This window comes from Etheostoma spectabile, unplaced genomic scaffold (assembly GCF_008692095.1).
Source record: "Etheostoma spectabile isolate EspeVRDwgs_2016 unplaced genomic scaffold, UIUC_Espe_1.0 scaffold00003242, whole genome shotgun sequence".
Taxonomy (NCBI): domain Eukaryota; kingdom Metazoa; phylum Chordata; class Actinopteri; order Perciformes; family Percidae; genus Etheostoma; species Etheostoma spectabile.
The window spans coordinates 47426-64207 of record NW_022603012.1 but is presented as its reverse complement, the minus strand read 5'-3'; the positions used below and the strand labels follow the sequence as shown (position 1 = coordinate 64207).

At 40.9% G+C, this 16782-nt stretch overlaps 1 protein-coding gene across 6 annotated transcripts in view; it reads left to right on the top strand.

Annotated features, from left to right (window-relative positions):
- abca2 (ATP-binding cassette, sub-family A (ABC1), member 2) overlaps window positions 1-16782 on the top strand; it is a gene marked incomplete at its 3' end in the record, with an annotated part of 152895 nt that overhangs the window by 91473 nt on the left and 44640 nt on the right. For 5 of the 6 annotated variants that reach the window (XM_032507551.1, XM_032507552.1, XM_032507549.1 and 2 more), the window contains 10 exon segments: window positions 1258-1372; window positions 1882-2072; window positions 4204-4354; window positions 4494-4698; window positions 4799-4963; window positions 5641-5821; window positions 8919-9131; window positions 9351-9547; window positions 12715-12888; window positions 13681-13877. In XM_032507551.1, coding sequence (XP_032363442.1) covers window positions 1258-1372; window positions 1882-2072; window positions 4204-4354; window positions 4494-4698; window positions 4799-4963; window positions 5641-5821; window positions 8919-9131; window positions 9351-9547; window positions 12715-12888; window positions 13681-13877 — 1789 coding nt within the window. 6 annotated transcript variants of the gene reach the window in all.

Genomic DNA, 16782 nt, shown 5'->3' with positions numbered 1-16782 from the left:
GGAGCCCCATACAGGACTCCATTCAAGGTCTCCAAGAAGGCCGAATACTCCGAACTCTTGTTTGGTGCATATGCACAAACAACAGTCAGAGTTTTCCCCCCCATCACCCGCAGGCGTAGGGAGGCGACCCTCTCGTCCACCGGGGTAAACTCCAACGCAGCGGCGCTCAGCCGGGGGCTTGTGAGTATCCCCACACCCGCCCGGCGCCTCACACCATGGGCAACTCCGGAGTAGGACAGAGTCCAACCCCTATCCAGGAGAACGGTTCCAGAACCGAGACTGTGCGTAGAGGTAAGCCCCACCAGATCTAACCGGTAGCGCTCCACCTCCCGCACAAGTTCCGGCTCCTTCCCCCACAGAGAGGTGACATTCCACGTCCCCAGAGCCAGCCTCTGCCGCCCGGTTCTGGTCCGTCGAAGCCCCTGACCTTCGCTGCCACCCATATAGCAGCGCACCCGACCCCTTTGGATCCTCCCACAGGTGGTGGGCCCATGGGCTGGAGGGAGAGGTGCCACGTTGCTTTTTCGGGCTGTGCCCGACCGGGCTCCGTGGCAAACCCGGCCACCAGACGCTCGCTCACGAGCCCACCGTCTGGGCCTGGCTCCAGACGGGGGCCCCGGGCTTCCTCCGGGCGGGGTCTCTCTATCCCTTCCGTGCTCAACCATCGAAGTCTTTGAACCATTCTTTGTCTGGCCCCTCCCCTGAGACCTCTTTGCCATGGGAGACCCTACCAGGAGCACAAAGCTCCAGACAACACAGCCCTCAGGTTCATAGGGACACACAAACCTCTCCACCACGATAAGGTGATGGTTCCCGGAGAGGTTTTTTATTATAGTTCTTTAAAAAATAAAAAGGAAACTTATTTTGGGAGGAATAAAATTACTCTTGGCTGAGTTTTCTTACCTTACCTAAAAGGCTCAGGATGCTGCAAATGTTGGTATAATATGAAAATGGCTGGTGGATTTAAGACAAAAAATAATAATTTATTGAATGAATCAAATTTTAACATGTCTGTCAGTGGCTTGTTGATCTTTACATTGTTAGTTAATTTTCTATCCTGGCCTGGGACACACATTCATGCAGTTTGATAAAGTACTTATTACTTATTGATGGATGGTTCCTAATATGTAATAAATATATTGTATACTTTCATTTGTACATGTTAGAAAATCTTGAAATTCCATGTATTTGAAATGCAGTATGGTGTAAGAAATGTTTGTATTAATCTTTTTTCTATACCCTGTGTTTTCTTTTCAGTTTTCTGTTTGTGATTGAGCACATGATGCCTCTGTGCATGGTCATCTCCTGGGTTTACTCAGTAGCCATGATGATTCAGCACATCGTTGCTGAGAAGGAGCACCGGCTCAAAGAGGTTAGATTGTATGATCAAATGTCAAAATTGGTATTTTGTATCACAGGGGTTCCTCCCTGACCATAGCTAGTATGTTGTGTATTACTGTTGTTATGATTTTCAAAAGAATAATTCTGGCAATATTTTATATTTTTCTCATTGTCAACATTCCACATGCAGACCTAACAATAAGTACATTCTATTTAGTTGTATTATGCATTTCAAGCACAGAACTGATAACATATAAAGTTTAAAACAAGTCTAGTCTGTCACCCAGATAGAGCTGTCTAGCTATGATCAAAACCACTGAGCCAGAAAATGCACCCTTCTCCAAAAAATATATAATCTGCCAAAATATCACTTACTCATTTTGAGTAGTGAATAGCAGAAAACCTGTGTTGCTGACTGGGACATAGAGTCTTTTAAACTCTGGCTGAACTAACGAACCTACAGTGGACCAGTTTTGAATGTGGCTGTTGGACAATGTAGTTACAAAATTCAAAAATGTAACCATCATGTCACTTCCTCAGGTGATGAAGATGATGGGTCTAAACAATGCTGTTCACTGGGTGGCTTGGTTTATCACTGGCTTCGTCCAGCTGTCCATCTCCGTTACAGCTCTGACGGCCATCTTGAAGTATGGTCGGGTGTTACTCCACAGTGACCCCTTCATTATCTGGCTCTTCCTCACCATCTATGCCGTGGCCACCATCATGTTCTGGTGAGATCTTCCAGTCAGGACTATTTGTAAAATTCAGACACACTTGCACTGTAGGGAATCACTGTGCTCTCACCACAGTCTAAATGCCCCGCCAAACACACTCGTACACAAAATCAGGAAATGTTCTCTAACCTGCTGTGCTCCATGCATGAATAGATTTATATAATGTCTACACAGCAGAAGCGCCCGATTAATAATGGGGGCCAAAACGTGTGTGTGTGTGTGTGTGTGTGTGTGTGTGTGTGTATGTGTGTGTGTGTGTGTGTGTGTGATTGTTTTACTGGTAATTTCATTGCTGTGCCAACACCTCTCTGCATCCACTGACGCTCAACAGCACACTCGCTATGCACACACTATGCTACTTTAATGGTAAAAATACACGGGGCACAGATATGGCTTAATACATCTGCCACGGCATGCCTGTAGTAGAGTATGTCTATACTCAGTCCCCCCAGGATTTTGCGGCCTTTTTTTGAGATTGTTGTGGCCCAAATGGCCACACCCATATCAATTCAATATTTTATTTATATTATCAAATCATAACAACAGTTATCTTGAGAGACACTTTAGAGATAGCGTAGGTCTAGACCGCACTCTATAATTTATAAAGTCCCAACAATTCCCCCAAGAACAAGCATGGTGCGACAGTTCCACCTTGCGCAGTGTCAAGGAAAAACTCCCTATTTAGGAAGAAACCTCGGTCATACCCGGGCTCTTGTTAGGCGGTGTCTGATGGGACAGTTGGGGTTGTGATGAACAGTGGCAATAACAATCACAACAAAGAAAATGGAACAGTGACTAAAAAATGGTAATAGAAGTAGTAGTTCATGTCATAGCAGGGCATTACCGTATGTAGCTTGTCACAGCCGGGCATAGCAGGACGCAGCAGGACACTGCAGGGCACCGCAGAACGTAGCAGGATGTAGTGCAGCAGGACCACGGGAACAGCTGAAACCAAGATCTTGGTGCCATCCTAATCCAAATATGCTGGGCAAAAAGAAAAACATTAGGACTCTTGGGAGTAAACTCCCCATTGCACACAAATGGAAAGGGAGAGGAGAGAGCAGCTCAGTGTGTCAAAGGAACGAAGTCCCCCGTCAGTTTAGAACTATAACAGCATAACTAAGAGAGACAGGTTAATGAGAGGAGCCTGCCTCCTTCTACTTTTATTTTATTATTGATTATATGGTAAATTAATCTGACAACTATGAAGAGAAGCAGGTGGGCCTGGCTAGGCGGGCGCTGCAACTCCTCACTCCCACACATTTGTTTCTCACAATCAGTTTGAGAAATGTTTTTTTTAGTTTAATGACAGAGTTTTTATGAGTTTTGATAAAAACATTTATGTGATTACATGCTGTTTGGTGATATTGGTGATGTGTTTTTTTTAAAATTTGAGATAAAAAAAAGCCAAGATTTCTGACTTGCTCACTGTATTTTAGAGACTCTAGAACTCTGTCTTGTCCATATTTAGCTGGAGAAAGGTTTTGGACAGCAATTGATATTGTGGTAACACTTTACAATAAGGTACGCAAAAAATGCAGGTGGTTACTGAGGAACGAATGAGGAATGTATGATGGTTAGTTAATGAGTAGTTACAGATTGACTCTGATTCAAGCACTAATGGTTAATGGTAAACAGACTGGTAGTTACTGTTAAATGAATGAGGAACAAATGGTTAGTTAATGAGTAGTTAATGAGAGTTGAACAAGAGTTATCTCAAGACACTTTACAGATAGAGTAGGTTTAGACCACACTTTATAATTTACAAAGAATAGACCACACTCTATAATTCACAAAGACCCAACAATTCCAGTAATTCCCCCAAGCAGTTAGTGCAACAGTGGCGAGGAAAAACTAACTTTTAGGGAGAAACCTCAGACAGACCCAACTAATGATTAGTTACTGGCTGGTAGTTGCTGTTAAATGAACGAGGAATGAATGGTTAGTTAATGAGTAGGAAATAGTATTAACATATATTAGTTATTTTTTGTGTTTTTGTTTAAACAACCCCTGACTTCACTGTACCAAGCTTTTGACTAGGAATCATTCGTTTGACTCCTAAAATATATGAGATTTCAAAAAACTACAAAGGATAAAAGAACCCATCTAACTTCCCTTTGTTTTCCAGTTTTTTGGTGTCAGTAATCTACTCTAAGGCCAAGTTGGCTTCGGCCTGTGGAGGAATCGTCTATTTCCTAAGCTACGTGCCCTACATGTATGTGGCCATTAGAGAGGAGGTGGCCCATGATAAGATCACTGCCTTTGAGAAGTGCATCGCTGTAAGGCCTTTTTCTTTTTTTTTCTTCCACATTATTTTACATGGTAAAACGTGCTCCATGTGTTGTCACTGTGTGGTATTTCTTAAATAATCCAGATGATATTTAGGTGAATAAATTATTGTTTCACATGTCTATCCAGTCTCTGATGTCAACCACAGCCTTTGGCCTGGGCTCCAAGTATTTTGCATTGTATGAGGTAGCAGGTGTTGGCATTCAGTGGCGGACCATCAGCCAGTCACCGGTAGAAGGCGATGACTTTAACCTGGGTCTATCCATGATGATGCTCATCATTGATGCCGGTGTGTATGGTGTGCTCACTTGGTACATAGAGGCCGTGCATCCAGGTATGAAACCATTGCCCTCAGAATTACCACTATTCCATTCTTAATGTTTAACATAAACTTTCAGATAATTCAGATGAAATGTGATTTCCTTCTCTTTTAGGAATGTATGGGCTGCCCCGCCCGTGGTACTTCCCCCTGCAGAGGTCCTATTGGTCAGGAAGTGGGCGTGTCGAGACCTGGGATTGGCCATGGTGTGGAGGCGGGGCTGCCAAGCTCAGTGTGATGGAGGAGGATCAGGCTTGTGCTATGGACCAGTGGAGATCTGGTAAAGACAAATGATTATTTTGGGTTGACGAGGACCGTTTGTGGACGAGATTCTTATGTTCTATAGGCTAATGTTAGCTTGCTTGCTCGTTAACTGAACAGCTACCACTACAAATATAATGTAAGTGATAATTTGAAAAACACAGCAGCTATTTCATCAGAATGACATTACATAAACATACGTCACTAAACGTAACGTGAATAAAACTTTAATACATTAACTTGTCCGTGAACAGATTCATTTTAATCTACAATGGTGATTAACAATGACAACAACTTCCATAATCCTACACATCTTCAGAAGTATTTGTTTACATCCATTGTGTTGTTTCAGAGACCCTTGGTAGCAGACAATTACATTTTTTACTTTTAATATTAATTTCCATTTGCCTAGAAAACCTTTGTCTATGTCAAAACCCATAGTTCTGGCGCACCAAACATTTGGGAAAATATGTTTATTCCCTTTCTTGCTGAGAGTCACATTACATGTCAAATAATGTCAACAAATAAAATCACGACTATCTATGTAAAAACCCAGCATATACGTGTATACAAAATGATCAGGTAAGTCAGAGTGCTACGAATAGAGGTAGAATAAAAGTCTCAAAGAAAGGTAGACGTTTCTATGCTTATATTTATTAACATCTTTTATTTCTTCCTTTCTCATTGTTACCCCAGAGGAGATGCGGGGCATAGAGGAGGAGCCAAGCCACTTGTCGTTGGTGGTCTGTATAGACAAACTGACCAAGGTGTACAAGACTGGCAACAAACTGGCCCTCAACAAACTAAGCCTCAACCTCCATGAAAACCAGGTAGTCTCCTTCCTGGGACACAACGGCGCTGGCAAGACCACGACCATGTGAGAGGGAAAAAAATTTGTGTGCTTGTTCATGTGTGTGATGATAAAAGTCAACACTGAAGATCAGTGTTTAACTGAAATACTGTAATATAAAAACAACAGTCATGTCATCTAACTTTGATATGAAAATCAGTGAGTTTTTATTGTACAAATATGGCACTATGTCAACTTACTAGGGCTGTAACGATATGCAAAATAAAACCGATATTGCGACACTCCACAAACCTGTGTCGTAGAGTGAGAAGGCAGAATCACGACACACCCCTTCCAACTCCCAGAGTTATCCTTCCCATCCAGATGGTCCAGATCCAGTGCTACCACATCTTTAAATTACTATTAGTCTTTTTGGTGCATTATTCCTGTTTTTCTGGTACATTTAGCTAACTGTACAGACAGCTAAAAGCAAAGGGGGGGGGACACCGGTAACGCTAACGGAGTTGTAACATTACGAATGGCCGCTGTTTGACTCGGGTGCCTGGGTCTGTTTCCCCACGGTTCAGTAAACTGCTGTTAGTGTCCTTAGCACTGGAGTTAAGTGCTGACTGGGATGGTTGCTAGCTGGCAGGGGGCTGACTGTGGAATGGATGTGTCCCTGGGCCGGGGCTGTAATGATAGTGGATGGTTGCTAGCTGACTGTGGGCTGACTGTGGAATGGATGTGTCCCTGGGATGGATAGGGCTATAATGATAGTGAACTGTTGCTAGCTGGCTGGGTGCTGACCTTGGAATGGATGTGTACTCGGGGCTGTTGTCAGTTCTCATCCCGACTGAAGCCTTGCAGCGCCGGGAGACTGAGGCTGAAGACAGAAGCGTGCTAGCTAGCTAAATTACCATTAGATTAGTCGTCTATCTATATAGTTAACGTTACTGAGGAATTTGTGGGTTAGCCCAGAGTTGTTAACCTTGGTCAAAACAATTGTACTAAAAATAAATGAGCGTGTTGGACGGTGTCGTAATCTTACGTTACCCACCAAGAATTACATTAGCATTACCTACTTGTTAACCAGCACCTTTACATTACGCACCAATGCACTTTTCCTCCTCGTTCCCTCTACAGGTTGGGAGGGGAATTAATTTGTCCGAAACGTCTGCGGATCCGCTCCGGATCAGTGGCGGAGTCATTAAGTTTCCATTAAAGTCCTCAGCCCTCTGGAGCAGATACACAGAGCTTATATTTTTACCGGATGTCGGAGAGCTCCGCAGCAATTCAGCACACGGCAAGATAGTGCAGGATAGGAAATCAAGCACAGAAAAACAAAGTAAAACATCCAGTTAACTTTCCAAATTCTGACCTGATGGGCGTTGACCGTCACGCAGCGGAGCCAAATCGCTGCGAATGTTTACGTCATTAATTTTCCAGAACAGGTTGCTTTGTAACATTCAGGTGATTAGAAGCAACATGTTACTTATGTATAGACAAAAAAGTCTGTTGATATATGGTATGAACAAAAATTACAAACTTGTCACATAAATTATAGTTAATTACAGTCATGGACTGTGAGTAAACACAATAAATTGCAAACTTAAAATTGTAGGATTTACTTGTAAACGTGCAGTGTTACCAAATAAAGAAATGCATGGCAAACTAGTTTAAAGAAACAGATTTTCCAGTTTCATTATCTAAGCCTTTAACATTTACTAAACAGATGTTCAATAACAATCTTAGGTAACACTTTATAATAAGGTACACAAAAATGTAGTAAGTCACTGAGGAACAAATGAGGAATAAATGGTTAGTTAGTGATTAGTTACTGATTGACTGTAATTCAAGCACTAATTATTAGTTACTGGTAGCTACTGGTAAATGAATGAGCAACAAAGGGTTAGCTAATGATTAGCTACTGATTGACTGTATCAAGCATTAATATTTAGTTACTGGTAAATAGAATGGTTGCTACTGTTAAATGAATGAGTAACAAATGATGAACTAACACTGCTAACTAACATGAAAATGAAATATACACAGCTAACAAATTAGAATCAGGCCTGCAAACTTACTTTCCAATGGACGCATACAGACTCTTACTCCTGAACTGCGCAGTTTAGTTTAGCTAAAAATAGATACAATTGCTATCTGTTACTGAGATTGATTGACAGGCTTACAGAGGTAAACAGGAGGCGGGACTTAGCAATTAATAAATCAGTATACAAACAAAAGTAATTAAGCAGTATAAACTGAGGTAGAACATGTAATGATATAATATCTTCTTTACAGGCAGGTACCGTCTCCTCTTGTATCGTTGCATTTGCCGTGCCACACATATCACACAAAGCTCGGTGAAATTGAGAATGAAGTTCATTTTTGTTTTCATGTCTAGAAGGACATAAGGGATGTACTTTTTATGGAAATTACCTCACTTTATGTTGATTTCTTTTGGCTAGATGACTACAAAAAAGTTTTAGCGGATTTTATTTGCCAAGCCAGAGGAGACAAGGCGGAATATTTTGTTTGGGATTGAGCTGTAAAATAACCTGTAATTTTGTATTGAAATATAATGTGTGACAACTGCAAATGTACTTTGTGTGCATGACACAAAAATATAGAAATCTAATCATAATCATAATAAACTTATTTTTTTTAAATTTTCAAAAAAACACAAAAGACGTCTACTTCCTGGGGCGCCCTAGTAGCTTACCTGATTGAGCCTGCACCCCATTTAATATGGCTCAGTCCTTACCAAAGTGTCTCCCCTTTGAGTCTGACCCATGGCCCTTTCCTGCATGTCATCCCCCTCTGTCTCCCCGCTTTCCTGTTTTCAACTGTCCTATCAAATAAAGGACATAAAAGCCCAAAAATACCCTTAAAAAATGTCCACCTACGTCTATATTATCCCTCAGTGATGTTTAGTCTTCTGTAGCTACACCAGAAGAATTAAGGAGGCATTTGTCAGCCTTTTATGAATATAGAACCTTTAGATTTAGTTTTTTTAAATGAACAGTTATATTGTAATGGATTAATCATTAATTAGACTAATTTATGCTAAATACTTTAAATAAGCTGCGTCCAATATATTAAGGTGTACAACATAGAAATATTGCTTGAATTGCCTGTTTAACCAATATTACTTCTACTGATTGTGTACATTGAATTGTCATAGGTCCATCCTGACAGGCTTGTTCCCGCCCACCTCTGGCTCCGCCACCATATATGGTCATGACATCCGCACAGAGATGGAGCGGATTCGTCAGAACCTGGGCATGTGTCCACAGCACAATGTCCTGTTTGACAAGCTGAGTGTGGAGGAGCACCTGTGGTTTTACTCCAGACTTAAAGGCATGGCTGAAGAAGACTTACGCAAAGAGATGGACAAGTCAGTATATCTACTTGAAAAAACATTAGCCCTGTTTTCATCTGAATTAATAATAAAATTATCTCAGAAATTAAGATAAAAGATTCTGCTCTGTTTTACTGAATTAACAAAATACTAATCCCAGAAATTCTGAGATACATTTTCATTAACAAAAAAAAAAAATCTAAGCTATACAGCAAATAAGAAATTGATTTGCTATGTGTGTCGTTGTGTGTCCAGGATGATTCTTGACCTGGAATTAACCCACAAGCGCCACAGCTTGGTGCAGACTCTGTCTGGCGGGATGAAAAGGAAGCTGTCTGTGGCCATCGCCTTCATTGGTGGTTCCAGAGCTGTCATCCTGGATGAACCCACAGCAGGGGTGGACCCCTACGCTCGCAGGGCCATCTGGGACCTTATCCTCAAATACAAACAAGGTGAGAGGCACTTAATATCAGAGGACACCTTTGCATTATGCTCCAACAACTGTTTGGAGTTGAGTTCTAATTGCATTTCCGGGTAGTTTGGGAAAAAAAGAAAGTTGTGGTACACTTTTACAAGCTTACCTTAAAATTTTGCGTATCCAGTTATCCGGAATTCATCTGAAAAAGCTGTCTTCACTTGAGATATCTGCTTTAAAAAAAAACAAATCTCCCAGTAATACAGGAGCTTTTGCACATCCAATTGGATGTGCAAGTTGGAAAACTTCTGGTGATTGCAGCACGGTGAGCAGACATGGATTCTTGGTTTAGGTGTAAAAATAGGTGTAAAACATCACAACGTGAAATAACAGTTGTAATACAAGTTAATATGTTGAGAGAAGTAACTAAGAACAAATAAAAAACAGCTGGAGAACGAAAAGAAAACGAGCCGGCGGGACCATATTCAGACGAAGAAGTAGGTGCATGCTATGCAGAGTCAGGTACTGACAGCACTGAAATCATTGATAACCCCTCCACAATGGACATCATGAAGGCTATACAGTCATTTAAACAAGATTATCACTCTGAGATGGATGGTGAATTGACAGCAATTAAAAATGTTCAAACCAACATTAGATCATGCATTACTGAGGCTGAATATCCACTGCGGAGGACAAGATTGACACTCTGCAAAAAGTTGTGGAGACACTTGAAAGGACAGCAAAACTCCTAAATGATAAAGCAGAGGCCAGAAGCCGGCACAGTAACGAATGCATACAGGTTGTGCTTAAGAGGGAGAAGGGATCAGACTTCTGTTCTTACAAGGATAAGTGGATGGCAGACATTTCACCCCCAATTCTAGAGAGGGCCCACCAAATCACAAAGGGCCGGAAGCCTGACACGGCTCCGAAAACATCTATTGTGAAGTGCTTAAACCACAAAGACAGAGAAAACATCCAGAGCCACGAGGGAAAATAAAAAGATGATGTACAAAACAGCATAATTCAATTTATCCCTTAATTATCAGTTTATAAACATCAAAGGCAATATGACCCATGAGCCATTTTATCCAAAACTAGCTGATTGCCTCACAATCTGTGAGATAGGGGACCGAATCACAATAAAAATACAAACACTACTTCACTTCCTGGCTTTTCAAACGCGTCTCATTTCTCACTCAAAACTTCTAATGGCCAATGACGGAATCCATGTTATTCTCCGAAGCCTTAGGAATCAAACAAGACCTCTCATGAGCCAATCCATTTCCGGTAGTCAGAGACACACGGAAAGCCAATGATTCCTCTGAAGCGATGCGGCACTACGTGGCGTTGATCGACAGTTGCTGAAATCGGTTCTAATTTCATGTTCTGAGACCCTCCTACCTTTTTAGCCAACAAGGAGACGATTTAAACAAGCCTATGGATGCCAATGAAATTTTAACCCTCTGATGGCTGACTCTGTTTTTTATCCTAAACAGAGACTGTAATAATGCATATCACTTCCTGATCAATTTATAATTGCTTATTTCTATATATTTATGTATGTAGTTATTTCAAGTATGTGTGTGATTAATGGGGGGTGTTTTTGTATTTGAGAAGTTTTTTATTTTGCCTAGAATTGCACTGACACTTTAGAGTGTTACCTTTCCTATGATATCAGGCACACCCCAGAGGGCCAAAGTATATAGGAGCTGTACCACTTTTAATTCAAGATGACATTTAGGTATGGCGTTTTCCCTTTACTTTATTGTGTTATATATCTTTTTTGTGCATGTAATAGGCTTCAAAAGTAAAAAATATCCCAAAGTCCACCCCAAAGGGACTTACCATCTCCAACAGAAAGTACTGTTAAACTCCAAATTGCTCCAAACAGCTCTATTGTAGTTCAGCCTTTAATTTAGTGGCAAACGTGCATCACTTTGTAACAAACGTTATAATGCTCGCCTAGCTGCTAGCATGGCACGCCCTCGTAAACCTAATCTGATATAACCTCTAAATACAAATATGAACCTGAAAATGAGCATTATATTGTCACTTTAAGTAATTCTGGAAAAGTTTTGGATTAATCTTAAATTTAACGAGCACCGTGAACAAGGGCTTTAAGACCATGACACACCAACCCGATAATTGGCCGCCGGACAGTCTGGCTTGGTTTAGTGAGTAAAATATGAGATTTGTATTCTGAACAAACATGACGGTCTGGATTTAAATTTCCGGAGAAACCAGACCCATGTGACGCGTTTGTCCAATCAGCTGCCGGTTTTCCTTTTTGGGCAAGAATACAGATTAGCGCCATCTGCTGCTATGGAGACATATTACATCTCGTCGCTGGTGTTATGCAAGAGTGTATGGCTGCAGCCTGGAGCGTCCCATGTCATCCGTCCCGTCTCATGCGGTCCCGTCTCATGGCAAAGTGTGTCCAACGGTAGTTGGCAGAAACGGCTGCGTTGCTGACGCAGGTTTCATCAGATGTAGCCACGTTAATATGGAACAACACAACCATAAATTCAGAAATGAGCAAAATTGTTATTTGAACAGTTTTTAAAGTTTTTCAATTGATTGCAACAAATGTGGTCACGAATTTACCCGTGACTCCATCTGGAAAATTCTTTGCAATTTTCGTAATTTTGACCCTCTGAATTTGTCAGTGGACAAATGAGACGAGACCGCATGAGACAGGACGGATGACATGGGACGGTCCAGGCTGCAGCCATACCCGTCTCATGCTATGAGGCAATTTTTTGACCAACTCAGGGAGACCGATCAGTCCAACTGTCTTTTCTGCTGAGGGTCGGCCGTCTGGTTAGTGTGTCAGGGGCATAGACCGTTAATATTAATTATATTATTCAAGATATATACAGTATATGGGAAGTGCATGACTAAATAACTAAATCCTTTTACATAATAAAAATTGGCATACATTTACAATTTAATTGCGTTGTTATTTAAAATTCATAAGTATCTTGGTGTGCATATTTACTCCTCTTAGGTCCATTTGACTATACATATCAAGTTATGTTTTTCTTTTTCTTTTTTCAACCCGGCCGTGCTTCTCTTTTTTAATTTCTTGTTTGACAATTGTGGCAAAAACCAGCTCCTTTATGTGTGTGTGTGTGTGTGTGTGTGTGTGTGTGTGTGTGTTTGTGTGTGTGTGTGTGTGTGTATGTTCTAACTGTACCCCAGGCCGTACAATATTGCTGTCCACCCACCATATGGATGAAGCAGACCTTCTGGGAGATCGCATTGCTATCATCTCCCATGGAAAACTCAAGTGCTGTGGCTCGCCACTCTTCCTAAAGAGCACCTATGGAGACGGATACAAACTGACACTCGTCAAAAAGCAGAGTGAAGGCAGAGGTGTGTGCCAATTCTCTGTATGAGTTCTATATCGCTCTTGTTTTTTTTTAGTGTTTCCACCACCAAGCTGTCGGACTGGAAGCCATCAACACTACAATAAATTTGATAGTAGGAAATGCCAGTGATAGGGTGCTTGGACTTATCCAACCCAAGGCTGTTGTTTTCTGATGTCATTCCCGTCACTACATATTTAGCTGGCTTCTGCTCTCTGCTTCGGGCATTATTAGTGGGGTAATTTACGAGAGACAGAGTTGGTTCCTTTAGCACCTGCATTAAGATATTCAGCAGTTTAACCCAGGTAAAAAAAAGTTTCTGGGGGGGTGTTTAGCACGAGGTAATGGTGCAATGGACCCTGGGGTGAAATTACTCTGAACCATCACTTTAACAACATTGCAGGGTAAAATTGCAGCAATCTGAACTGCCCCGTCTCAGCTCAACAGAAGCCAGTTAAAAGGGCTGGTGTTAGAACATTAGGGATGTTACCTGTTTTAACGGATAATCAAATCATAGCCAATCAAGTAATGGTGGAGAGAGAGGGAGGATAACATGCAGCAAAGGGCCTCAGATATGATTCAGCTCGGGCTGCTGGCAAGTCACTGTGGTCGAGCAAGCTAGAGAGTGAATGAAGAGAGGGAGTAGCGTTAGAACAAAGCAAAGCAATACATCAGAAATAAAACGTTTTCTTTGTCTTGTCCTTGTGTCACTCTTCTCTATTTCCCTTGAACCATCCTTTCCCCCCTGTTCCATCCATCCATCCATCGATTATGTTGTGCGGTTCCATTCTTCCTTCAGGACAGGGTAGCCAGCTGCAGCCTCCTTCGTCTCTGTCTCTATCTTCCTCTCTGTCACCTTGCTCAGAAGCTCGCGTCACCCAGTTTATTTGCCAGTTTGTGGCATCCTGCCTTCTGGTGTCCAATTCCAACACTGAGCTGTCCTACGTCCTGCCCTCCGAGGCCGTCAAGAAGGGCTGCTTCGAGAGGCTGTTCCAGGTACACAGACACACCCAAAAACTTTTTATTCTTGTTCATGGTCTTCTGTTATTTAATAAAAATAAATAAAATAATTTAAAATAAAGTGAATATAAATGTTTAAAGAATATTTCAAGCCGAAGTAATATAAAACATTGTCTCAAACAACTGGCACGTTCACTTATTCCAGCATTCTAGAGTATGGTTGGGCATATTGAAGATTTACCTAAACCATGTCATACATATCTCACCAACCTTAACTCAAATTTAAAATGTCTGGTAATATAATCCCTTAGCAAAGGCTGTTGTTAAAAAAATCGGTTAAGCCTCACTCAGCCAGCTGTGGGTCAATTAGTGCAAACTCCTGCTGTAAAGGCAATCATTATTCAAACCCACAGAACTATAATATTAAAGTGTGGATCCCAAAGTTTCCAAAGATACCAAATTTATCAAGCAGAATTTTGGGTAAATGTCTGACGCTCAAGTCATGTAGAATATTTTCATTTTATTGAATGGTCCATCTTTAAAAAACACAAGTCTTTGTGGTCCTTCTCAGTTATTTAGCTTGATGTAGCAAAACCAAGCACAATTTTATTTCACGTGATTATGAGGCTCCTAGAGGTGCTTGGCCTACCATGCAAAATGTAATCCTTTTTATAATGTATTGTGCAGTAGTATAGAGAGGACAGAGAATTGTGTGCACATGTGTACTTAAATATAAATACAATAATAGGAATTGTTACCAATATTTATGTCACAGCTAATTAAGATTAAAAAATTACAGCCTTGTTAGGCAAGGCAAAGCAGCTTTTATTTGCTGTAGCACACAACTTTGTAATTGTCTTCATGTGGCTGTTAAGATTGAGGTCTGAGTCCATGACTATACCAAGATTTCTGGCTTTTTCCATTGTTTTTAACTGACTTAAAAGGTTACTCTTTAGCTCCAAAAACACTACTTCAGTTTTGTCTTTGTTTAATTGAAGAATGTTCTGGTAAATCCAATCATTTATTAGTTAAACGCACTTACTTAATGTAAATTGTGTGTTGTCCCCATAATATTGTAATTATTTTTGTTGTTTTCTATAATCTGAGCCAGTGGAAGCATATAGATGTTAAATAGAAGAGGGCCCAAAATGGAGCCTTTTAGGAACCTTAATAATAATGTCAGAGAAGGACAGACTTGCATTTCTCATTTGCAAATTATAAATGTGTAGTCTCTCTTTATTAATGTCATATGTCATGAACCTGGATATGTTTTTTTGCCACCTGCAGTCAGCTTACTGATCCTTTTGTTTTTGTCAATACCAGCATGGCATTTCTCCATGGAGATCGTTTCTTACCAGACACAAAATTTTATTTGCCTGAAAACCTATTAAGTTAATTATTAAAAAGTGTGCTACTTTTGCTCCACTACAGCTCTGTGTGTACTCCCTCTGCTTCCGTTTCACTCACCACTGAGTCTGACTTAATGTCTCGCCCATAAAACTATCCGACTATCTTTTACTGTGTATTATGTTAAAAGTTTCTAATTTATTAAATAGTTGCTTTAGGGAATCTAAATGTTTTGTGTTAGAGTTTGTAACATTCCAATATCTTAATTTTGACTTAAAGATTTTGATTTTCACTGTAGATGCATAACAGTTCCAAATATCGGTTATCGGTATTATTGACTACCAAGGATCAGTATTGGCCTAGAAAAAACAATATCGGTTGATCCCTATTTCTTTACCAGGTGGGAGGTGTTGAGGGTTCATGAGTTCATTGGTGATGTGGATTCCAAGGAATTAAATCATGTCCACCATATCCACCTCTTCACCATTTACACTATATAAAGTGGGCAGTGTGTGATGATCTTCTTTTTTGGAGTTGTGTTCAGGACCAGATGAACACCACCCAGCCAGACCTCCTCCTTGGAGTGGGCCTCCTTGTTGTTTGTAATGAGCCCCACTACTATGGTGTCATCTGCAAACTTCACTTTAGTGTTGTAAGCGTGAATAGGGGTGCAGTTGTAAGTGAAGAGGGTGCAGAGTGCTGGACTGAGATATCCGTGCAGCACACTTGTGTTCAAGATGATGGTTGAAGATGTCTGGTTGCCCAACCTGACATTTTGTGGCTTTGATTAAGAAAATCCATAATCTATGAACAGTTTGTGTACCAGTTTAAGTGGGATTACTGTGTCAAAGGCAGAGCCGAATTCAATAAATAGCATCCTATTATATAATAATATAATTTATATAGCGCCCTTCAAGAAACCCAAGGACACTCTACAGAATTAGAGGTTGTAGGCTATGGTAAACAGGTGGTGTTTCAGGAGATTTATGTTTAAATATGTCCAGGGATGTAGCATTTTGGATATCTGCAAGAAGGGTGTTCCAGAGAGATGGGGCTACAACACTAAAGGCTCTGTCTCCGAATGGAGCAGGAGAGAGAATCGCACTGTTGCTTGCTCTGGAGGAAACTACTAGAACTGTTGGGTCCTTGTAAATTCTGGAGTGTGGTCTATCTGTAAAGTGTCTTGAGATAACTCTTGTTATGAATTGATACTATAAATAAAATTGAATTGAATTGAGAGTTTTTAAGATAAATATACGGGTTGTATATTAACCCTGTGTGAACAGATGTTTCACATATGACCAAGCAGAGTTTCGGGAAAAGCAGCAGTAATGGGAGCAGCAGTAGTAGTGGGAATGGTACACGCCTGGCCAATAAATGCTATTGAAAAGCAGGTCTTGGCGTGGCCATAGTGGAATTTGTACTATCGCAAGCGGTACTGGGAGCTAGAGGCACTGCTGCCGGTTCAGGAGCCGCTGCTGAAGGCTTCCCTGCGGACTGCAAACGTGTGGCGGTCAGGAAGACATTTGGCAGGGGGAAAAACTGATCAGAAAATGTAACCAAAATGTAACAACATTGTAGAAATGTAGTGGAG